This window comes from Astatotilapia calliptera, chromosome 14 (genome assembly GCF_964374335.1).
Source record: "Astatotilapia calliptera chromosome 14, fAstCal68.1, whole genome shotgun sequence".
Classification (NCBI taxonomy): domain Eukaryota; kingdom Metazoa; phylum Chordata; class Actinopteri; order Cichliformes; family Cichlidae; genus Astatotilapia; species Astatotilapia calliptera.
The window spans coordinates 715,035-739,607 of NC_137435.1; the positions used below are offsets into that span (position 1 = coordinate 715,035).

At 49.5% G+C, this 24,573-nt stretch overlaps 1 protein-coding gene across 1 annotated transcript; it reads left to right on the top strand.

Annotated features, from left to right (window-relative positions):
* Window positions 1-270: 270 nt before the first annotated feature.
* eif2a (eukaryotic translation initiation factor 2A) lies at window positions 271-10,016 on the top strand. The gene is made up of 16 exons (XM_026192487.2): window positions 271-360; window positions 1,944-2,013; window positions 2,102-2,173; window positions 2,262-2,380; window positions 3,375-3,474; window positions 3,559-3,641; window positions 3,722-3,795; window positions 3,867-4,011; window positions 4,089-4,205; window positions 4,336-4,492; window positions 4,817-4,901; window positions 7,802-8,134; window positions 8,217-8,330; window positions 8,894-9,007; window positions 9,124-9,189; window positions 9,368-10,016. Exons 1-16 carry the CDS (start codon window positions 333-335, stop codon window positions 9,431-9,433), a joined length of 1,743 nt encoding a protein of 580 aa, XP_026048272.1. The 5' UTR covers window positions 271-332; the 3' UTR covers window positions 9,434-10,016.
* Window positions 10,017-24,573: the final 14,557 nt, after the last annotated feature.

Genomic DNA, 24,573 nt, shown 5'->3' on the forward strand with positions numbered 1-24,573 from the left:
TACCCTTCCTTCGCTTTCAGATGCCTTTTATTTTGAAAGCAAAAGCGGAATCCCTTTTAGTCAGTTTCCGACATTTTTGATGCAACTTTGACCTCAAATTTACATCAAAAAGAAATGATATTTAATGATAATTGTTGAACGTGGCTGATCTTATAAGCTCGCGATTATCAGAGAATCGTTAATTACATGTTAATAAATGATAAAGTAAGCGTCTTCTTTTCAGTTTTTAACGACGTGTCACTGACTGTCTGCTGACGTGGCGCTGATAGACCCACCTCTCGGTGGTCTGAAGCATTTCCGGGGTGCTGTTTTCTTCTTCCGGCACAATAAACATGGCGCCCCCCGTCCCGTTGCTGGCAGGTGGGTACATTTTTGTTTATTTTGATTTATATAAAAATGTCTGTCTTTTTAAAACCCACGGACAACGACACAAAGTCACACATCCGCCACGACCAGCGTAAGCCTCCGCGCTGTTAGGTAGAGCCAGCAGCCCGCCAAACCCAGTGAGGAATCGGATAAAATATTAATTTGTGCGAATATAACAAAGTCACGTGCGCTCGCAATGAAAGTGTTGTATGTTTTTAAATCGGTGGAGTCTTTGGGTTGATTCGGCTGTAAAATAACGCCCGTGTGTGTTTCCGTTAATAAAACTGAGCTGGTTGAATTTTACCACGCTGTTTTCTGTTTCACGTCAGTGAGGTTTCGGGTACAAAGAGCTTAACAACAGCAGAGCAGCAGCTACGTTAGGGTCTGTGTTAGAGCCGATGCTGTGCGCTTCAAACGCCGCGTTTGCTGTAAACTCACGTGACACTGTTTTGGTTCAATCGGGATTACGTTACATTAAGGGATTTTTAAATGGAGCTCTTTCAGGGCCTCTTTTACTCTTCGGTTTATTCCAAACTGTGTTGATATCAGAGACCAATGGTCACAACCCATCTATCCATTCGCTTCCGCTTATCCTTTTCAGGGTCGCGGGGGGCGCTGGAGCCTATCCCAGCTGTCATAGGGCGAGAGGCGGGGTACACCCTGGACAGGTCGCCAGTCTGTCGCAGGGCCAACACACAGGGACAGACAACCATTCGCACTCACATTCACACCTAGTGACAATTTGGATTATCCAATTAACCTATCCCCACAAGCTGCATGTCTTTGGACGGTGGGAGGAAGACAGAGTACCTGGGGGGAACCCACGCAAACACGGGGAGAACATGCAAACTCCACACAGAAAGACCCCGGCCTGATGGTGGAATTGAACTCAGGACCTTCTTGCTGTGCGGCAACAGTGCTAACCACCGTGCTGCAACCAAAGGGGTGTGCAACTCCAGGCCTCGGGGCTGGTGTTGGCAGGTTCTCACCCTGGGTCAGCACACCTGAATCACATGATTAGTTCGTTACCAGGCCTCTGGAGAACCTCAACACATGGCGAGGACGTCATTTAGCCACTTTAATCAGCTGACACATCTAAAACCTGCAGGACACGCCCCCAAGGCCTGGAGTTGGACACCCCTGATGTAAAGCATCTGTTTTCAACAGCATCTTACCGCTGAAGGAGCGAGCCGCTTTAATCTGACCTGTTCACAGTAACAGGTGCAAGAATAATTTGTAATTTAATTTCAGTCTCACAGATTCTCAGAAGCTCCGTAAACACGAAGACATGTTGACTCCTAACAGTATGACTACAATCCAGCGAACGTAAAGAAAGAACTTAAAATGTTTACATTCAAATGACAGTTAAATAAAATAAAAGCTCCGATGAAAATCAGTTTTACATTTGAGGTCTTAAGGATAAACATTGTAGGAATGAACAACTAAAAAAAGTTCAAAAATATTAGAGAGCATTGACGGTGAGACCGTCCCTCACAGCGCTGAGCTAACGTCAGTGCTCAGGAGTCACAGACGCGTCAGTGAGCCGTCCACATACTTCTGGTGTGTTTGTGTTTCAGTGCGAGGATCCGATGGCACGTCTCTGCTCCGAGGCCCCCCCCACTGTGAGCCACATGCAGCTTTCCAGAGGTAACCCTGCCCCCTACGCACCCTGTCACCAACACACACGGACACAGTTTGTTTGTTTACAGTGTGTGTGTGTGCGTGTGTGTGGCAGGGACTGCCGGCCCAGCAGATGTGTGACCTTCAGCACAGACGGGACACTCTTTGGTTGGTGTAACGGACAAAAGTAGGAGCTTCTCCATCCCTGTGAGTAACATCTGTCTTGCACCCTGTCTGACCTCTGACCTCTAACCCTCTGTCTGCCTGTACATCAGTGTCTCCATCGTGAACCCCTCAGATGGCGCTGTGGTGTCGACCTTTGACCTCCCGAAGACAGCCCTGCTGGAATTTTCTCCACTCAACAACATCCTGGTTACCTGGCAACTGTACACGAGTAAGAGAAGAAGAGGGAGTTTCACGTCCGTAGAGAGATTAGAGATAAAACAAGTTCACATGAGGTCACGAGTCCTTCTACATCAGGGGTGTCAAACTCAAACACACAGTGGGCCAAAATTCAAAACTGGAACAAAGTCGCGGGCTAACGTTAATATTTATTGAAATATATTTATTCCTCCAGATATAAGAATGAATCTTTTCTTATGGACTCAAACAGGTTTTGCTGAAAAACTGAATATGGAACAAGCAAAGCTTGATACTAAACAATATATATATTAGCTGTATAATACCAGTAGGCCAGCTCTGATAATAATTTGGTATGGCTTCGCGGGCCAAATGTAATTAGGCTGTGGGCCAAATTTGGCCCGCGGGCCAGAGTTTGACACCTACGTTCTACACCCAGACAGGTAGACTGATGTCATGTGACATAAACATTTCTCAGCTGTTTGCAGACTCTCCTCTGCACTCGGAGTTCACGCTCAGTCGCAGAGACAGTGACACTAGACCGGTTGCGCAGATACTCCTTTTTGTTCCCCTGTGCAGGCAGGTGTGCCTGTGTCTGCACGGAGCCTCTCTCCTGCAGCATGGCATGTTTCATTTTATCCAAACAAAGAAAGTGAGTTCTGTAGGCGTTTACAGGTGAGGGCTGTCTGCACACCTGGTGGAGCTGTTTTTACTTTTTTATGTAAGAAAAATTCACAGGTAAAGACTTTCTGAGGTTAAATGACTGTTTTTGTGAATGGAGTCTGGTGGAAAGGGACATTTCCTGTGTGGGCTAAACCCACACTGACCCTTTCAGGTGTCAGCGGCACGTGGCTTTAGTTTGTGTGGGGGTGTGGCCTGCTGCAGATAACGGTTTTTAAGGAGGAAAGCTGCTGTGTCTGAATCTAAATTGTCAGTTTTTCTGCTGATTGGCGTGTTTCAGTGTGTTCGGTGTGTCGTGCTGGTGTGAACGGTGCTGTTTAAACAAAGTTGACTCTGTGACGCTGCAGAGACTCAGGACAGTCCTCAGGGGGAAGCCAACCTCCAGCTGTGGGAGCTGCGCAGCGGACGACTCATCAAAGCCCTCTATCAGAAGAAGGTCGAGTCGTGGTGAGTCCTGACGCACCCTGACTGATTGATTGATCGACTGATTGGTTGTTGCCTGTCAGTGTTGATGTCTGTGGTGGTCTGCAGGTGTCCCAGCTGGTCTGAAGACGAGAAGATCTGCGTGAGGATCGTCAACAACGAGCTGCACTTCTATGAGGACAACGACTTTGGTAAGGACGCGTGCAGCGGTAGCCAGCGGCTCTGTCGCTGTGAAACCAGCAGCTGATGTCTGCGCCATCGTTTTTCCCAGACTCCATCGCCAACAAGCTCCACATGCAGAAGGTGTCCGACTTTGCGCTGTCGCCTGGAGGTCAGCCCAGCAAGGTGAGCGGAGCGTCCAGCAGCATAGTTCATTCTACCTGAACATGGTCCCACCCACCGTCTGTCCCCGTCAGGTCGCCGTCTACGTTCCGGGCAGCAAAGGAGCTCCTTCGTTCGTCCGCCTGTATCAGTACCCGGCGTTTGGAGGGCCGACTGCTGCACTCGCCAACAAGAGCTTCTTCAAGGCTGACCGAGTGATGATGCAGTGGAACAAGAAAGGTAGGTGTCCCGAGTCCCGACAGCTAGAACCGTGACCCCTGTGAGCGCTGACTTTAACCCGCCTGTCTTTCCCGCAGCCTCGGCCGTGCTGGTGACGGCGAGTACTGAAGTGGATAAAACTGGCGCGTCGTACTATGGAGAGCAGACGCTGCATTACCTCGGCGTTAACGGAGAGACGGCGCTGGTCCAGCTGTGTAAATCCTCCTTTTACTTCCCAGTTTAGCTTCTCGCTGCAGCGCCAGCGCTGGTCACCTGAGGGGTAAAATATGGCGATAGCGACAGGAAATGTTTGTGTAACGACTTTTCTTTATCGCTTTGAAACAGCGAAGAACGGCCCAATCTACGACGTGGCGTGGAGTCCAAGCTCCACCGAGTTTTGCGTGGTGTATGGCTTCATGCCGGCCAAAGCCACCGTCTTCAACCTCAAATGTGACCCCGTCTACGACTTTGGGACCGGACCGCGAAATGCAGCGTACTACAGGTGAGAATCCGCCTGTGCTCGACGGCGTGTTGTCGCCTCTTTGGTCACGTCTGTTAATGATGCCACCGTGACGGGGGCTCAGCCATACGGCGTCTTCAGGAGGAGGTCGGTACGTGATGGAAAAGCGTCGTATCACCGCAGCAGAAAACGTGGTTGGCTCCTCGGTGGGTAACGGCTACCAAACCTGCTGACCTAGTGTAGTCAGTAGGATGGGATGCTTCCTGTGAGAGGCTGCACCTGATTGGTAGCTTTTAACTGTGAGGGGAAATCAGGCTGGATGTCAAACCTTAAACTGCTGGATGTTGTCTGTCTCCCTGTCTGTAGCCCTCAGGGCCACATCCTGATCCTGGCCGGCTTCGGTAACCTGCGAGGTCAGATGGAGGTCTGGGATGTGAAGAACTACAAACAGGTGAGGGAAAAACACCTGCGGTGGGAGGGTGGGGGTGGGTCGAAAAGCAACAGGTAAATGGACCTTCAGCGGTGTTTCACTTCCTGTGAGCGTCACAGCGCCATGCGGTTAGTGCTGAAGCACACGCCCAGCGTGAGTTTCATTCTTCAGCAACACGCTGTCGGCTCACACGATAGTCATAGGGGGCGCTGACTGGAGCCCTGAGGGACACCAGGCCAGGTCACAAAGCTCTGACCCCTGCCCCGATGGTGGAGCCTCAAACCAAGAACACCAAACATGTAAAAGAGACCTGTTTGATCCCGGCTGTTTGATCCCGGCTGTTTGGTCCCGGCTCTTTGGTCCCGGCTCTTTGATCAAACCGCTCCATCTGTGGTTGTGGATGGTGTTCAGTCTGATTTGACTGTTACTGAAGCTTTTTTTATTGTAACTGTATCATTACACAGTTTTATTGTTTCGTATGCATTTTCCGTCACGTTTGTGTGTTTCTGTTATCACATGTCAAAGCGATGCTCTTATTTACAGCTCGTATCATCACTGATTCAATTCAGCTCATTTTTGACTCAGACTGTCAGAAATAATATAATTCTGATCATTTAGATGTGTGCTGTCCAAAGAACCCTCTAAACCTTGGAAATTTAAAAGTAACTGAGGATCAAACAGAGAAACATGAAGCAGGTTTTCCTGTTCTGGCTTTTTATAGCAGAAAACCTTAAAAATATTCTGCAGTCGATCAAAAACTGAAGCAAACCATGAATCAACATGTGAACATGACCTGATGAGGTTTGATTACAGACACAGCTGAGCAGTCATTTGTTTCCATTCGTTCAGTTTGAACAGCAGAGACGAGGCTTTGCTGTCAGAGGCCGACAGCACTGAACACAGCAGCAGACTGGTGGCTAATAAACAGAGAATAATGCAGGAAGCAGAGATTTGATGGTAAACTGGTCTCTGAGTGCTGAGAGAGAGAGAGCTGTGCAGGAAGTACAGCAGCCAAAGTCAGAGGGAGCTCATGAGCATGGTTATCAAACGTGAAGCGCAGTTTGATCTTCTTTTGCTGCTGGTTCAGTCAGTGTTGGTCAGAGTGACGAAACCTGCAGCTTCAGGATCTGTGAGCCGTCGACTCTCAGCGCCGACGGCGTCTGTGGACGATCCACGCTCTGTTTCCACGTTTTTACCTGCTCTTTAATTGTTTGAGCTAGAGCAGGGCGATATGGCCAAAAATATTTATCACGATATATATTTGAAAATTTGCGATAACGATATAACTGACGATATAATTGATGCGAGACAAAATACTCCACAACATTACTAGCGCAAAAAGACAACCTTCCATTTATTTTCACTTAAACAAGAAGCTGGTTTTTATGTACATTAAAGCTTTATAAAAATGTAACAGTGCAAATGCAAATTCCTTGCTGAAAGTTTAACCAAAAGGCATTTCCAGTAGAAATGGGCTGACATGTCCTGAGCATAACCATGTATAATATCCACTGAAGTTAAAAAGAGGTGCTTTGCAACATTAAACTGCAGTGTGCAGTACGCATTTTTCGGACCATAAGGTGCACGGGATTATAAAGCACATTAAGCGAAACAAAGCAGTCAGATAAATCAAACTTTATTAAACTCATTCTTCTTGCTTCCTCCACTTCTGTACCATTGATTCATTAATGTTGAATTCTCTGGCAGCTGCTCTATTCCCATGTTGTTGCAGTATATTAATGACTAACCTCGTATTGTGGATGGATTATCTCAGTTGTTCTCCTGACTGAAGTTTGGTCCGTTTACAGCATCCTGCCATGCGATTGCATTTGTCTCTAACCATGAGGAACCTTCACGTTAACTTTTATAAGTGGAAAAGTGTTAGTGTTCGTCCTCCAGCTTCACTGTTTATGTTATGCTAACATAGCTGTGTCGCTAGCGATCACGTAGCACATCATTATATACCAGCTAGCCCAACTTCAGTAACCCTACAAACGTCACTGCTGTTTAGTTTTCTGTCTTCATTTATGTTGGAAGTGATAGCAGAGCTGTACGTTTGATTTTTTTCAGAAATCTCTCAGTCAGAACATGCTATATCATGCTTAGGTAACTAGCGAAACTAGCGAGCTAACTTCCGCTAGCTTCCTGCTAACTTCTAACTCCGTTAAATGTAATAAATTTTGTTTTCATGAATGCCTGGAAGTTAAACTTTATAGTTACACCTGGTAAAGCAGCAATGCTGATCGTTTTATTAAAGATGAAAGAATTTAGACAGTTTTTAACTCTAAGTGATGCTGCAGTGTTGTTTGACCTGAAGTATATGGAGTTTAGGACCCAGATTACTCCCAGATTTAAGAGCATCTTAGTCCGACAAATACGACAATAACAACGGCTGCTTGCATGTTCTGCAAAAAAATGTGCTTTGTTGTGTATCTGACGGACAAACACCAAACCAGTTCCACATCACGGAAGTTGCACCATTTTTACAAACCAATTCTGGTTCATCTGTTTCACTCAACAATCGGCCATGTGCGTATGAAAACAAAGGCACTGCGCATGCGCGTTTTACTCATATTCTATCGCGATATTTCATTTTCCTATCTTTGCCTAACATTATACCGGTATTACCGTGAACGGTATAATATGGCCCAGCCCTAGTTTGAGCTGTTTGCTGAAATAGTTTTGTGAGCTTTAACCTGAGATTCTGACGTTTCTGATAAAATACATTTATATGTAAAAGTCATTCAGGATTTAATGAATTGAACTGTAAACCCAGCCCTCATTGAGCTGTCCTGTTACAGGCAGCTTTACAGGAAGAATCAGTGATTTAATCGAACGAGTTGGCGTCTTGTCCATCGGTTTCTCTTTAAACTCCATCATTGTCGTGTTTGGCTTCACCAGTCTCACCTGTCTCGTCCAAGGTGTCCAAATCTCAGGCGCCAGACGCCACTCATTTCTCCTGGTGTCCCGATGGTGAGCATATCGTCACGGCGACCTGCTCTCCTCGGCTGCGGGTCAGTAACGGTTATAAGATCTGGCACTACACCGGCTCCGTGCTTCAGAAATGGGACGTGGCGGCCGGCTCGGAGCTGTGGGAGGTGCGCTGGCAGTCGCTCCCCGACGGCAGCTTCCCCAAGCGACCAATCAAGTACCAGGCAGCGCCCAGCCAGCTGGGGTCCACACAGGCCCCGCCCACACAGGCGTACCGGCCACCCGCACTGAGACACCTGCCCGCCACGCCCAGCTCCAAACTGGTGAGATGACGATGGCTTTCTGGTTTATTTAGGCAGAAGTCGTCGTTATGGTAACCTGACCTCACCTGTCTTTTCCTGTCAGCACGAGGACGAGCCTCCTCAGGACCTTCGTCCCGGAGCTTCGGGAGAGAAGAGTCTCTCTAAATCTGCTCTGAAGAACCAGAGGAAACGAGAAGCAAAGAAGGCAGCGAAGCAGGTGAGACTCGAAAGTGTGACGTACCTGTGAGCACAGGTGCTGAAATCCAGGCGAGCTGAACGCCGTCACACCGTCGCTCGCACGGCGTCGACGTCTGCTGCTGGAGAAGCAATGGTCACCTGCTCCTGCTCTCTTCCTGCATCAGCTGTTTATACAAACACTACACATGCTGTGCCTTTTTCAAATTAAAAGCACTCTAAAGTTTGGCTTTTACTGTGAAACACTTGTTTACATGAAACATCTGATATTCAGCGTCTGATTAAATTCATGTGTCATCATCACAGAGGATGATGAGGAGACAGACAGACTGATGATGAAGAAGCTGAGAGGCTTCTTCATCATCAGCTGACGTGTGATCATCTGATCTGCTGATATTCATCTGCTAAAAACAGGAAAAGCCTGACTGATGATTTCAGCCTCGTTTCAGGTGTGGAGGATCTTTGTCTGCTCTCACCTGGATCTCACACCGCCTGCCAGCATTCCTCTTACTCCGGGTTCTGCCATGTTGTAAGGTGCTCGAGGCAGTCACGTGAACACGGTCACTGATCTGATTATTTCAACAGGAGGCGAAACCAGAACCAGAACCTCCCACTGACCCCGCCGCTGTCAGTAACAGCCAATCAGAGGCAAGCATCGGTGACCCAGAGGTGGAAAAGAAGATCAAGAACTTAAAGAAGGTGAAGGCTGGTTTATTTCTGTGAACGTCAGTCAGGTGGATCTCAGCCTGGGGGTGGGGTCAGTGGTGTGTGGTGCTCTGATTGGTCAGTCTCTCAGTGACTTTTGTACGTTTCAGAAACTGAAGGCCATCGAGGAGCTGAAGGAGCAGCAGGCATCGGGGAAGGTCCTGCAGAAGAACCAGGTGATGTTTGTTGACAACCCGACACTCATGAGGGGCAAACGCCGCAGTCATCGGCGGGCCCTGGGTGGTGTCTGGAGGAACTGTGATCACGCTGTAGACGATGACTGGTAACGGTTGCTGACATCTTGGTGCTGCGAGCACAGCGGCGCTAACTCTGAGCTTAACCTTTCCTCTGCAGGTGGAGAAGATCCAGAAGGAGGAGCAGCTGCTGAAGGAGCTGCAGGAGCTGCAGATCGGACAGTAAGAGGTCCCTGGGAGCTACAGACCACGCCTCCCATCCTGCAGAGCACAGAGGGACGGTGGCGTCTGTGATTGAGTTTTTAGTTGAGGGGCGGGGCTTATCTGACAGGTGTGGCATGCCTCCAGAGGGTTAGACTGAGTGGATGTTTGTTCCTTATGTTCACGCCCTGCCCGTGGCTGCGAGCGGCGAGCGCTCCTCTGTCTCAGCTGGAGGTTGTCCAGTAATAAACTGTGTAACAGAGCATGAGACCAGTTCTTCTTCTTGTCGCAGTGAAACCTTTGTTTTTATTTGTCACCAGAGTTTTTTTGTTTTTGGCCGTGGGAGTGCTGATAGACAACAAAGTAAGTCGGACTCGAACCCAGGCCTGCTGTTCTGCGACTACGGTCACCTGCTCTCCCACTGAGCCAACCCGGTGCCCCAGAGTCGGGTCCTTTTAATTGGATTCATTTACACAAACTCGGCTACACCTGCCGAGCTTCGTCGCTGCCCTAATATAATACACTTTTTCTCTCTGCCTCACAGTTCCATTTTTTATGGGTAATAAAAAGAAAATAAAGCCGTTATTTCTAATAAATTCAACAAAAAATCTGGTCATTTGTGTAACCCCCGTTCTCTGCAAAGTGAGTCCATTATGTATGGGAAGTGCCCTCTGGTGTGAACAATCACGGAAGCTCCACCACCTCCGTTTCCTGTGATTGGTCTGTGCGAGGCCGTCCAATCACTGCAAAGGACACGGGGATCCCCAGCCCTCTGCCCATGCAGGTAGGGTAGTTGGGTGAGATATCTCACTCGGTGTTCAGAGAACCGGTGTTATGCAAGTGACCAACCTTCTCTTTCAAGCAGCACTCAGTGTCTCGCTGTGGGAAACGGCGCCACTCCTGGATCACGTGCATCAAAGCCTGTAACTCCGCCACCCAGGCAGGTCAGCGCTTCCAAAGGTCTGCGTGTCTCTAGGAGCCCACACTAAGGACTGAGTGTGTGAGTGAGGGTCACATGGATCATCATCATTGTAGCTCCGCGACAGGCACGGCTTCTTCAAGACGCCGCTTTGCTGCATTTATTGAACGCCGTGAAAACTACAAACACAAACGCTGTAGGCCCTTCAGTCAGTTCAAAGTAACGTGTTTCACACAATCCTGTCTGTGTTTCTTCAGCAAAATAAACATGAAGTCAACATGTCTGTATCTGTAAATAATAACTGTTATGCCTGCGTGTACAAATATATTTATACAAACAAATAATTCCTTACGATACCACATATATAAAAGCTATTTCTGTGACACAATCATGGTCGGTGTGTGCAGATGTGTCCCACAGAAACACCCCAAAGGCCCCACGAGGCTGCAGTCCTGGGACTTGCACACCATCACAGTAGCCTCTTCCACCCAGTGTGATAAGCACCACTGTGACAGGCTTCAGTCCTGTCTGTGAGGAGCAACAGGCCTCAACAGGCCACCAGTAGGCCTCAACCTGTGGGTCCTGTTCTTAAAGCTTCTCAGAGATGTCGGCCAACTGGTGCAATTCCAAAGCCAATATGACAGGCTGAAGTAGCAGCTAAATACACTTTAATAGTGGAAGATGCTCTCCGCTAATCTAGCAAATCCTAAAGGAAGCATGACAGATTGGAGAGAGAGCACTGATAAGCAATTATATTCCTAGCTGCTCACCATCTTTCAAATACATGCTGTTGGCGATCAGAGTGGCCATGTGGAAAAGGCTTTGGATGGTCTCAGTCACCCTCAGAAGGAGAGCAGACCTGGCTTTGTGCCCGGCTGCGACGATGGCGTTTTTATGGAAAATCCACATGAAGTGCTGCCTGCTGAGCCTCTGTCAGGCTGCTTCTCTCCTCACTCCTCCTCACTTAAGTGCAGTGAACAGTTAAGTGAATTTTCCTGGTCCAGCACTTGTGATCTTCAAGAATCCCTGGTGTGGGGCCGGGGACTGTTGTAAGGGGGCACCCCGTATCCTTTTAAGTGTGTGTTGTGGACAGATGTGGTGGTGTCAGGGTATACCGAGGATACCCGCTATACAGGATATAAGTGAGGTTTGAAAGCGTTTGTATTACTGTAATTGAAATGCAAAGTTAAATGACCAAAAATCATAACAGGCACATAAAGATTCACCTCTGACCGGCTCAGTTGTGTCACCAACGTTTAATTTTTTTTTTTTTTTTTTTTTGTCCCGTTTGGATCTTTACCATCAGAATTGTTGTCTTGAGGCCAAGAAAGATGCCAAGCGGATTTATTTTACCAAGTGGATCATCATGGCCTTGCCATATTGGTCCATTTGATTGACCTTTATTATAATTATGAATTTATTTTATTTTCAGTTGCAAACGGGACAGACATGACAGGGGGATAGGACAGGGGGAAAGAATGAAAGAAAGAGGGGGAGAGAAAGAAAGAAAACCAAAGGGGAGAAGAGACGGTGAGAAGGGGGGGAAGAGAGAAAAAAAAACAAACAAAAAAAAAACAAAAAATAAAAAAAAACTCCTGGGTCACCTGTATGGAGAAAAAAAAACAGAGGAGACAGCAAACAACAAAGAGCAACATAATAATAGAAAAAAAAAAGCACTATCACAATAAACTAGCTAGCCATAGATATCAATAGTTACTAAATAATAAACGATATTGTGCAACACGCAAGATAGACAGCGCACAGTGTGCTTTGAGGCAGCAGCCAAGAAAGCTGTAGTCCGCGTCTGTGAATACCCATGTGTACACCTGTGTGCATACCTGTGTGGATCAGCATGCTTGCATTCCAGAGGTTTCTCCATGTAATGATCTGCTAGGGAGTGTGGGGAGCCACAGCCCTGTCCTTTAAGGTATCAAGCAGGTATGGAGGAGATCAAAACTCCAGACATCCAGAGGCCCCCAGAACACAAGAGACCAAGGAAGACCCACAGAGGGGCAGCTGCGCCACTGTCCCAGTAAGAGCTAAGGAGAGTCCCAGATGAGGGCTCATTCAGCAGCAGGACAACGTTTAATTAACAGGTAAAAGCTGAAGTTAAATGTCGGACACGTGATTTCAGTGAAGTCTTTACAGGCCTCGGATACGTGCGTGGGTCCAGGCTGGTGTTACAGGCGTGGCCCTTTAAGGATGAGCCTGATGGGAAATGTGTGCGGGGGGTAGAGCAAAAAAAAGGAAAAGGAAGAGTAACGGTTAGCTACAGAAGAGACGAAGAGAAAATAAATAAAAGGAATATAATAACTCCCTCGACAGCCAGAGTTGTATCGGCGATGCCCCCTGTGAGTAAACTGTTTCAGCCCACTGTACGCGGTGTTCGTGCCTTGGAGGAGAAATAAAGGTTCGGTAAAGCAGTTTCCTACGCCTCCCTCGATCTTCTTGCTAGCGGAGTTGACCTGTATAGTAAGCTGTTGCCGGCTGCGAGTCAGTTACAGAACCTTCAAGTAACTGCCAGAGGTTTCCTTACTACGGTTCGGGGCCGCGGATCTGGCGCGGTAACACTGGGGGCTCTTTTCCGGGATTAAACTCCGCAAAGCGCCGAGAGAGAGGGAGCGAACTTTTTTCTCTCTTTTCCCTCGGACGACAGAGAAAATGGCGGCTCCGAGAGATGCTGAAGGGGATGGCATGGTAATGTACTTCAGTAAGAGCAGCAACCCATTTTTGTCAGAAACACCAGAGAGTGGCACAGCTAATGTGGACCATGCCACTTATGTAAACAATAGAATCCACAGCAGCAACCCCTTCATCACGGACATAGAGTTAACGCCAGCGGCGAGCATAGCAGCAGTCGATACGACAGAGTTTGAGGCTGCATGGCATCTCACCCCGCCACCTTCAGCTCACACCAACCCTTTCTTAACACCAATAGCGAAGCAGAATGCAGTGTGCAGTGAGTTTAAGCAGTTGCAGTGCTCAGACTGCGAAGGCCCTGGTAACACTGCATCTACACCGCTCACAGTGGGACAGCATGGCCTGCATGATCACCCATCTCGGATTGTTACATCTCGGCCATGCAGCCAGCCATTCACCGCCATGAACTGTACCTGCAGTGTCCCTAGAAAAACACGGTTTACTGAGCCAGCGAAGCTACACATTATGCCGGGTATACCCCAACCTGCGCAATACAGCTATGAAATGCCAGCTCAGGGCTATTTTTCCCCAACACCTCGCATGGTAATACCAGCACCAGATGGGGGGTGTGGGCTTTGTAAGCATGACCAGGGTCACAGTTCAAAACAAGCCATGCCAGGGCCACGCGGCTGTTTTCCTGGTGTAGTGCAAGACGGTGGTTTTGCAGATTGTAGTGCTGATGGACAGACAAGGGGCAAGGAGAAAATTCCCACATTACAACCAGACCATTTCGATGGGTCAGGGTCATGGAAAGACTTTCTCTATCAGTTCGAGACCTGTGCAAAGGCCAACTGCTGGACGGAGAACACCATGGCTGTCCAACTGAGATTCAGCCTGAGGGGCGCAGCTGGAGCCATAATCCACAAAAACCCCAAATCTGCTCGCTGGAGTTACCAGAGGATTGTGGAGGAGGTGGAGGCTGCCTATGGGCCGTGTTCAGAGCATGCAGCAGCCATTGGCATTGAGCTACGGCAGAGAATCAGGAAACCAGGTGAGGCCCTGCACACCCTCAGAGATGATCTTTATGAGAAGGTTTCCATTGTGTATGCCAACCGCTCCGAGCTGGAGCAGGACTGTATTGCTGTAGAGATCTTCACTAATGCTTTGGCAGATGCTGAAATGGTCCAGAAATTGTTGGAAGAACAACCACGCACCCTGGCAAGAGCCTATGAAATCGCCCACAGGTTCGAGACAACGAAAAGGGCCGCCAGGGCAGTCACGCAGCTTATGCAGCCAGGGCCACGAGTCTCTACAGCACAGGGGCCCGAACAGCTGCATTACGGGAGAATGTTCATATGCTAAGTTATGAACCACCGGAGAGGACTCAAAGACCTATCCAGCGTGGGCGCCAAAGCTGGAGCACATCCAACAAGTCAAGCAGGAAGGAGGCTGTTTGCCATAACTGCTCCGGCATAGGACATCTACAGAGGAACTGCCCCTCTCCTCGCTCACCTGCCCAAAAGCCTGTAAAAGCTGCTAGAGGCCCAGCCCCTGACCCAGGCACAGTGTTCCACAACGGAGGCCAAGATGTGATGTGTGTCCAGATAGTAATACAGGGACGGGAAATACGGGCCTTGCTGGATTCTGGTGCACGGCGGAATGTGCTGCCCCTCCACTATTTTAACACCATAGGTAAGGTAAGGTAAGGTAACTTTATTTATACCTAAAGGCAAGGTAAATTTGCTTTACAGAAAAATGACAGCATTTGACATCCCTTTAAAAACACATACCTAGTAAATATATAAAACTCACTGTGACACATACTTTAATATTTCGAATCAAAAACATTTTTATAACGCTTTGTCCCCGCAGAGTCAAGACCCCAGGTGCAGGCATCCATTGCTCAGACTCTACAAGGCATTGGTCCAGAGGGATTGGCCATTCTGGGCGAGGTCATCCTGCCTGTACATGTGGGGAGCGGTGTTAAAAATGTAGACTTTCTTTTGGCCGACATGGCTGAAGGCACTGAAGTTATCCTGGAGCACCCTTTCCTGCAACAATCGTGCGCTTGCTTAGACTACGGCCGCCAAGAGATAACCCTGTTTAATGAAAAGATACCATGTTTTGGTGTGGGCCCTCAACCTCAGGTGCTTGTTGTTAGGGTGGCACGCACTACGGTTTTGGAACCAGGCTGCGAGTATGTGGTCCCCGGGTTTTCCAGCTCCCACTGTGCCGCTCATAGAGACATGATGCTAAGCCCCACAAAGGGCTTTGTGGAGAAGCACCAAGTACTGGTAGCTCACGCAGTTGTGCAACCTAGTAAACCCTCTAGCATCCCAATCAGAGTCTTTAACCCTGGGGCCGCAGCTGTCACCTTAAAGCGGGGTGCCGTGGCAGGGGTTCTTCAGCCCGTGCAGGTCCTGGAGGGGTCGGGGGGTCACCCACCAAGGGTCTTGGCTGCCCTCGAGCTTAATGGTACTCCCCCTGCTTCTGTACCAAGCCATTTGCAGGCCCTTTACGCCGAGAGCAGCCCCGGTTTGACTCACGTTGCCCGCTACGATCTGGCAGGCCTGCTGAGGTCCTACGGTGATGTCTTCTCCACTGGCCCAAATGACCTTGGTCGCACTGGTGTTGTCCAGCATGACATCCTGACCACGCCAGGGCCACCAGTTAAGCACCTGCCGTGCAGGATGGCAGGGGACAAACAAATAGCGGCCGACCAGCAAGTACAGCAGAGCCTGGAGGCTGGGCTAGCTCAACCTAGCAATAGCGGCTGGGCTGCTCCAATTGTGATGGTGAAGAAGAAAGACCAGAGTCCCAGACTATGCGTGGACTATAGACCACTAAATGAGCGAACCCTTAAAGACGCTTATCCCCTGCCACGCATCCAGGACACCCTTGACACGCTTTCTACTGCCAAGTACTTCAGTACACTAGACCTGACTTCAGGGTACTGGCAGGTAGAGATGACCCCCAGAGCCCGAAAAGCAGCTGCATTTTGTACTCGTAAGGGATTGTTCGAGTGGAATGTGATGCCGTTTGGACTGTGCAATGCACCGGCCACATTCCAAAGGCTTATGGACAGAGTCCTGGCTGGGCTGCAGTGGGAGACATGCTTAGTATACCTAGATGACATCATTGTCCTGGGTCAGGATAGCACCCAGATGCTGGAGCGGCTCGAGCAAGTGTTCATCAGATTGCGTGGAGCCAACCTAAAACTGAAGCCATCTAAATGCTGCCTGTTTTGGGAGCAGGTGGCCTATCTGGGCCATATCATCTCTGCTGGAGGTATTTCCACAGATCCCCAGAAAGTCCAGCAGGTGACGGACTGGCCTGCACCGCGGACCGTCACAGAAGTGCGTCAGTTTGTTGGCTTAGCCTCATACTACCGCCGGTTCGTGGAGGACTTTGCCACAGTAGCCAAACCCCTCCACGAACTCACTAAGTATGCCCGTTTTAACTGGACTGCTGAGTGCCAGGGAGCATTCCAGGAATTAAAAAGACGGCTTACAGCAGCCCCTGTCCTGGGTTACCCACTGGACCAGGGTGACTTCTTCCTCGACACTGATGCCAGCAATTGTGGGATCGGAGCGATTCTCTCCCAAGTGCAAGGGGGCGAAGAGCGGGTCTTGGCCTATGGGAGCAGGTGGCTGTCAGCTACCGAACAAAACTATTGTACGACCAGGCGAGAGCTTCTGGCGGTTGTGGCGTTCACTTCCCACTTCAGACAGTACCTGCTGGGTAGGCCGTTCACTGTCCGGACTGACCATAGCAGCCTCCGCTGGCTGACCAGGCTGAGGGAGCCCGAGGGCCAGCTGGCCCGCTGGTTGGAGAAGCTGGCAGAGTATAACTTCCAGGTGCTGCACCGACCTGGGAAAAACCACCAGAATGCGGATGCACTTTCCAGGAGACCCTGCCGCGCTTCATGCCCGTGCACACTCCCAGAGCCCACCATCAACAGCGGCCGGTTCGAGCATAAAGGTGTGCAGTGTAACTTAGAGGACTGTTGTACCAGCATAACCCCCCCAGGGCAGCCCCCAGTGGGGGTAGTGGGGCCTGATGGTACCGATGGGAAAAGCCGGGTAGCAGAACCAGAGTGTGCACCCGTAGCAGCAGTGGACTGTTGTTCCGGTAGTAGCCACGACACCCGCCCAAATATCCACCGGGTGGATGAGTCCCATCACACTAGCTTGTTCAGTGGCTGGACCCCAGAACAGCTCTTGGCTAGCCAGAAGAACGATGTGGATATAGGCCCAGTTTGGGAATGGAAGGAAAAAGGGGGAGGTCGGCCCGTCTTGGCCGATGTAGCGGCATGCAGCCCCGCAACCAAAGCCTACTGGGCGCAGTGGAAAAGACTGTACCTAAAAGATGGAGTGCTGGTGAGGAAATTCCACTGTACAGAAAGTAATGTGTTTTTCCCCCAAATCCTTCTGCTTCACGCCTATCGTTACTCCGTAATGCAGCAGATGCACGATGGCCCAGTGGGCGGCCACTTTGGGGCAGAAAGGACCCTGGCACGCTTGAAGAATAGGTACTACTGGTACAACATGAAAGATGATGTGACCCTGTGGTGCCGCACTTGCACCAGTTGTGCTGAAAGGGCGCGGCCCCTAAAAACCCCCCAGGCAGCGATGGGCACGGTATTTAGTATTTAGTATTTATTTATTGTCATTGTCAAGAACAATGAAATTGCGTTTGGGGCTTCCATACAACCCAAAAAAAGAAGAAAATAATAAATACCCCTTAAAACCCAAGTGTACATATTTAACCCAGTGTGACTCCAATGCAATAAGACAATCCTTAGCAATAATGTTCGTAGAAATTCAGACAAAGACCTGAGAAACATGACAAAATACAACAATGCAACCCATTCAATATTATTGTACTGTGAGATATGATATCAGATATGATAGTTATCTATTTAAGAATGAGGGGGGGGGGCAGGAGGGGGAAGAGAATAAAGATATGATGCACCAATGCAGACCAGTTCATTGCTATTAAGAAGTTGGATATGGTTATTGTCCGTGAGAGGGGGGCAGAGAGTTCAGGAGCCTCACAGCCTGTGGATACAGGCTGTTGGCCAGTCTGGATGTTCTGGCCTGTATAGACCTGTACCTTCTCCCTGAGGGCAGCAGATGGAAAAGGTGGCGCGCAGGGTGATGTTGGTCCCGCAGGATACTGTGCACCCTCCTCAGACAGCGAGTGGGGAAGATATTACTGATCTCTGGCAGACTTGTTCCAATAATTCTGCCAGCTTCTTTCACCACCCGCTGGAGTGCTTGCTGATCGGCCTTGGTGCAGCTGGGGAACCACACTAGAAATCCATACGTCAGAACGCTGCTGATGGCACAGTTGTAGAAGTTCAACATCAGAGATCTGGGAATGTGTGCGCTCCGCAGTCTCCTCAGGTAGTAGAGGTGCTGTTGGGCCTTCCGTGCAACTGAGGTGATATGGTTGCCCCAGGACAGGTCCTCGGTCACAGTTACCCCCAAGAATTTAAAACTGCTCACCCTCTCCACCGCCTCACTGCCAATGAAGAGAGGCAGATGGTTGTTATGACCCCTCTTCCGGAAATCTACAATGATCTGGAGCCCACCAAAACAACTCCCAACTCCCTGATAACGACTGTGTGATGACTATTCTTCCCGTCCCATGAAGGCCACCTGGGTTGGCTGGCAGACTGTTTACTTAGCCTGATAGTGCGAAGGACACTGTCTCCGCTGAACTCTGGACACACACACACACACACTTACACTGACAAGCACTCACTCATCCCCCTCCCTTTCCAACGCCTTCGATGCTTGTGCCCTACCGGGGATGATAGCAGTCAACTGGACCAGCGCAGATGCTGCAGGACCGGATGCGCTGTCTACGCCGGCTCTCTCTTACCCTGTTGCTTGTCTCGTGTTTCTATGGTGTGTTGATAGTCATGTGCTTTTGTGCTGAGGTGTTTTTTCTGTTATCAAACTGTTCTCCCACCAGGAGCTCAGTCTGAGTGGAGTTTTTTTTCTCCTCCTCTTACCTCATGTAGTGTATTTTCGTTGTTTTTCCTATCAGCCTACCTTTCTGACATGTCTCCCCAATGTGATGTTTGTGTAAAGTTGGTCAGAAGGTTCCTTTGTGAGTGCGCATGCGCCATTAGCGTGCTGCCTGCTGTAACCCCTAATTTCCCTCGGGATGAATAAAGTATTCTGATTCTGATTCTGATCTCCTTGGTCTTTTTGGTGTTTAAGACCAAGTTATTGTCGTGGCACCATGACTCTAGTTGTTGCACCTCTGTCCTATAGTTTGTCTCATCATTGTTGGATATAAGTCCGAGCACTGTAGTGTCATCTGCAAACTTAACAATGAGATTGGACGCGCAGGAGGAAATACAGTCATGGGTGAAGAGAGTGTATAGCAGAGGGCTCAGAACACACCCCTGAGGGGCACCGGTGTTGACCACAAGGGTGGAAGAGGTGTTCTTACCCACTCTGACACTCTGTCTACGGTTAGTGAGGAAGTCCACAATCCAGTTGCACAGAGAGGAGTTAAGTCCCAGTTGGTGGAGTTTGGGACGGAGTTTGTATGGCCGGATGGTATTAAAAGCCGAGCTGTAGTCTACAAAGAGGAGCCGTGCATAGGTGTTCCTGTGTTCCAAGTGCTTCAGTAATGTGTGCAGCACTGTGGCGATCGCATCCTCGGTTGACCGGTTCTCCCTGTATGCAAACTGGTGCGAGTCCAGGGATGGTGGAAAAGCAGCTCTGATGTGTTTAATGACCAGTCTCTCCAGGCATTTGGCGGGAATGGGGGTGAGTGCCACAGGTCTGAAATCGTTCAGACATGTGACATTTGACTGTTTTGGGATGGGAACGATGGTTGCTGCTTTGAAACAGGATGGTACCAGTGAACAGGACAACGAGGTGTTATATATAGAGGTGAAGACGTCCGCCAGGTCCACAGCACAGTCTTTTAGCACCCGGCCCAGCACTCCATCTGGCTCGGCCGCCTTCCTGGTGTTAATGCTCCGGAACACACGCCTCAGCTCATGAGTGCTCAGGACTGGAGCAGGATCGGTTGAGGGGAGAGGGGACAGGACAGGGTCGGTGTTCTCCCTGTCAAAACGGGCATAAAAGAGATTTAGATCCTCAGCCAGAGTAGAACTGTCAGCTGAGGGTGATGGTGTTCTTCTTTTGTAGTCCGTGATAGCCCTGATGCCCTCCCAGACCTGCCTTGGGTTTGTGTTGTTCTCAAACCTGGCCTCGATACGCCTCCTGTGCTGCTGCTTGGCAGTCTTGATGCCTCTTCTCAGGTTGGCCCTGGCAGCACTGTATGCCTCCTGGTCCCCGGATTTGAAAGCGTTGTTCCTTGTTCGAATAAGTTGTTGAACTCCGTGTGTCATCCAGGGTGGATTATTAGGGAACACACGGAATCGTTTCCAAGTTGTTACATTGTCCACACAGAAACAGATGTAGTCCAAGACAGTGGAGGTGTAACTGTCCAATGCGACACGATTGTCAGTGTCCTGCACCTTGAATACATCCCAGTCTGTGCAGTGGAAACACTCCTGAAGCATCGGAATAGCATCAGGTACGTGTTGGCGCCCCCATGGAGAGGATTGCAGTCGATCTGATGGGACCGTTGAACGAAACAGAAAGGCATAAGCGGTTCATATTGGTGGTACAAGACTACTTCAGCAAGTGGGTGGAGGCTTATCCAGTCCCCGATGGACAAGCACCCACAGTGGCATCAAAGGTTGTTGCGGAGTGGGTATGTAGATATGGAGCCCCACAGTCTCTGCATAGCGACCAGGGCACCAACTTTGAGTCAGATGTGTTCCAGGGGATGTGTGAACTGTTCGGAATCAAAAAGACACGCACCACGCCCTTTCATCCACATTCCGATGGCCAGGTAGAGCGTTTTAATGCTACCCTGCAGAAGGCCTTAGCCACCACCGCGGAGCGCTGCCACTGGGATTGGGATATAATGATCCTCTATGCTGTCATGGCTTATCGGGCAACTAAGCACAGTTCCACAGGATTGACCCCAAACATGATGCTTCTGGGCCGAGAGATAACCGAGCCTATTGACCTGGTCGCGGGTCTGCCGGCCGACGACACCCCCAACTGCACTGTACCACAGTATGTGGTGCAACTCAGGGAAAGGCTGGAGCTTTCCCACCAACTGGCACGGGAGGCTCTCGGGAAATCTGTTGAGCGCACTAAGAAACAGTACGATAAGAATATCTGCCAAGTTCAGTATCCAGTCGGCGCTGCAGTGTGGCATCTGATCAAAGGGACCAAGAGAGTGCGGCACAAGGTTCGCAAGTGTCTGTCTTCCTATGAGGGCCCCTACTTCGCACGTGTTTGGAGACCACAGACTGGGACACATTGAAGGCTGCTTCTAACAGCTTGGACGAGTTTACGGACACTGTCACCTCCTATATCCACTTCTGTGAGGACAGCATTGTGCCATCACGCACCAGGGTGAGTTATAACAATGACAAACCCTGGTTTACTCCTAAACTCAAAAAGCTGTGGCTGGAAAAGAGAAAGGCGTTCAGAAGCGGAGACAGGGACTGCTACAGAGAGGCCAAGTACAAGTTCACTAAAGAAGTGGACATTGCTAAACATCAGCACTCTGAGAAGATGCAGCAGCAGATCTCAGAGAATGACTCGGCCTCTGTGTGGAAAGGTTTTAGGAATATTACAAACTACAAGCCTAAAACCCCCCACTCCACTGACGACTTGCTCTTAGCCAACACCCTCAACGACTTCTACTGCCGTTTTGACGAGCCATCAGGCAGCCTTCACACCTCCAACGGCCCCAACAATAGAGACACTTTGGACACTCATTCCCCCACCTCTCCCCCCTCCATAGAGCCATCACCACCTTCAAACTGTTCACCTGCAACACCCGCCCCCTCACCCCACACAAAAGAGGATTTCACACCACCTCCTCCCACCACAACTCTTCATATTCATGAAGCAGGTGTGAGGAAGCAGTTTAAGAACCTGAATGCTCGGAAAGCTCCCGGCCCAGACGGTGTGTCTCCTGCCACCCTCAGACACTGTGCAAACGAGCTGGCCCCAGTGTTTTCTGGCATCTTCAACTCCTCACTGCAGGCATGTCATGTGCCTGCCTGCTTCAAGTCCTCCACCATAATCCCTGTCCCCAAGAAACCTAGGATCACTGGACTAAATGACTACAGACCCGTGGCTCTGACATCTGTGGTCATGAAGTCTTTTGAGCGCCTAGTTCTCTCCCATCTCAGGACCCTCACGGCCCCCCTCCTGGACCCCCTGCAGTTTGCATATAGAGCCAACAGGTCTGCAGACGACGCCATCAACATGGCCCTACACTTCATCCTGCAGCATCTGGACTCCCCAGGAACCTACGCCAGGATCCTGTTTGTGGACTTCAGCTCTGCCTTCAACACCATCCTTCCAGACCATCTCCGAGGCAAGCTTTCCCAGATGAATGTGCCTGATCCCATCTGCCGGTGGATCACTGACTTCCTGACGGACAGGAAGCAGCATGTGAGGCTGGGAAAGAATGTCTCGGACTCCCGGACCATCAGCTCCCCTCAGGGCTGTGTTCTTTCTCCTCTGCTCTTCTCCCTGTACACCAACTGCTGCACCTCCACCCACCAGTCTGTCAAGCTAATCAAGTTTGCAGATGACACCACCGTTATTGGACTCATCTTGGACGGGGATGAGTCTGCCTACAGGAGGGAGGTTGAACGTCTGGTGTCCTGGTGCAGCCACAACAACCTGGTGCTGAATGCCCAGAAGACAGTGGAGATTATTGTGGACTTCAGGAAGCACACAGCCCCACTCCCCCCCATCATCCTGACTGACACCCCCATCACCTCTGTGGACTCATTCCGCTTCCTGGGTACCACCATCACCCAGGACCTGAAGTGGGAGCCCACCATCACCTCCGTCATCAAGAAAGCCCAGCAGAGGATGTACTTCCTGAGGCAGCTGAAGAAATTCAACCTGCCAACACGGACGATGATGCAGTTCTACACTGCAATCATCGAGTCCATCCTCACCTCCTCCATCACCGTGTGGTACGCTGGAGCCACTATCAGGGACAAACAGAGACTGCAGCGTGTTGTGCGCTCTGCTGAGAAGGTGATTGGCTGCAGACTCCCATCTCTGCAGGACCTGTACACCTCCAGGACACTGCGGCGTGCAGCCCGGATCTCAGCTGACCCTTTTCACCCTGGACACAGTCTGTTTGACCTGCTCCCCTCAGGCAGGAGGCTCCGGTCCATTCGCACCAGAACCTCTCGCCATAAGAACAGTTTCTTCCCCTCTGCTGTTGAACACATGAACAATAACCGTATGACTGTTCCCGCCACTAACACATGACCCTACGCTGTGTCACTGCATCATTTCATGTCTGGCACTGATCACCACCTGCACTCATGTATATATCTTTCAACGTAGCACTCTTAATTCTTATTCTCATGTATATATCTCATGTATAGCTCATGCACATATCTTTCTACGTAGCACTTTTAATTCTTATCCCTACTTTTATTTTTTCATGTCTATTTAAGTGCTATTTATGACACTATGTTTGCACTGAAGCACCGCAGCAATTTCCTAATGTTGTAAACCTGCTCAACATTTGGCAATAAACCCTTTCTGATTCTGATCTGATTCTCTGATTCTGAACTGTTTATACTAATGAAGTAAAGCTGGATATAGGGGCAAACGTTCAGCTGTAGTGCCTTAATGTCGTGCCGCATCTTGGATAATATGGGCATCACCTCTGAACACTCATGGATCGATGTAAATGCTGTTGTGTGTGTGTTTTTTTGTCTTTCTTTATGAATACTGTATATGTGAAGGACGGGATATGGACATTGACTTGTACCCTCCCCAAAGTGAACTCTGTACATCCTATGTTTTTTTTGGTGCACAAGATATGGACAGTTGTCTACTTCAAGATTGTTCCATTCTAAGGATCGCCATTTATGGACTGGGGGCATGACTGCTGTCCCGCATAGAATGCTGTATGTTTCCTTGTTAATGGGGGGTTCATGTGCTGGAATGATGTTAAGGGTTTAATTATCATCCAGAGTGGGGGTAGTGTTACAGGCGTGGCCCTTTAAGGATGAGCCTGATGGGAAATGTGTGCGGGGGGTAGAGCAAGAAAAGGAAAAGGAAGAGTAACGGTTAGCTACAGAAGAGACGAAGAGAAAATAAATAAAAGGAATATAATAACTCCCTCGACAGCCAGAGTTGTATCGGCGATGCCCGCTGTGAGTAAACTGTTTCAGCCCACTGTACGCGGTGTTCGTGCCTTGGAGGAGAAATAAAGGTTCGGTAAAGCAGTTTCCTACGCCTCCCTCGATCTTCTTGCTAGCGGAGTTGACCTGTATAGTAAGCTGTTGCCGGCTGCGAGTCAGTTACAGAACCTTCAAGTAACTGCCAGAGGTTTCCTTACTACGGTTCGGGGCCGCGGATCTGGCGCGGTAACACTGGTGTGCAGGAGCTGCAGCGCCCCCTGGTGGACGGCAGCATTACAACACAACACAGAAATCGGTTTAAAAACAGTGATGTGGTTTTCTCACATCATTTTAGTCTTGAGTGTTTGAGTGAAAAACATCC

Excerpts from the sequence above, each read along its gene's own strand:
- eif2a (XM_026192487.2), top strand. The coding sequence starts at position 333 with ATGGCGCCCCCCGTCCCGTTGCTGGCAG. Across the intron at positions 361-1,943 it reads CCCCGTCCCGTTGCTGGCAG|TGCGAGGATCCGATGGCACG; the intron begins GTGGGTACATTT and ends TTTGTGTTTCAG. Across the intron at positions 2,381-3,374 it reads TACCTGGCAACTGTACACGA|AGACTCAGGACAGTCCTCAG; the intron begins GTAAGAGAAGAA and ends GTGACGCTGCAG.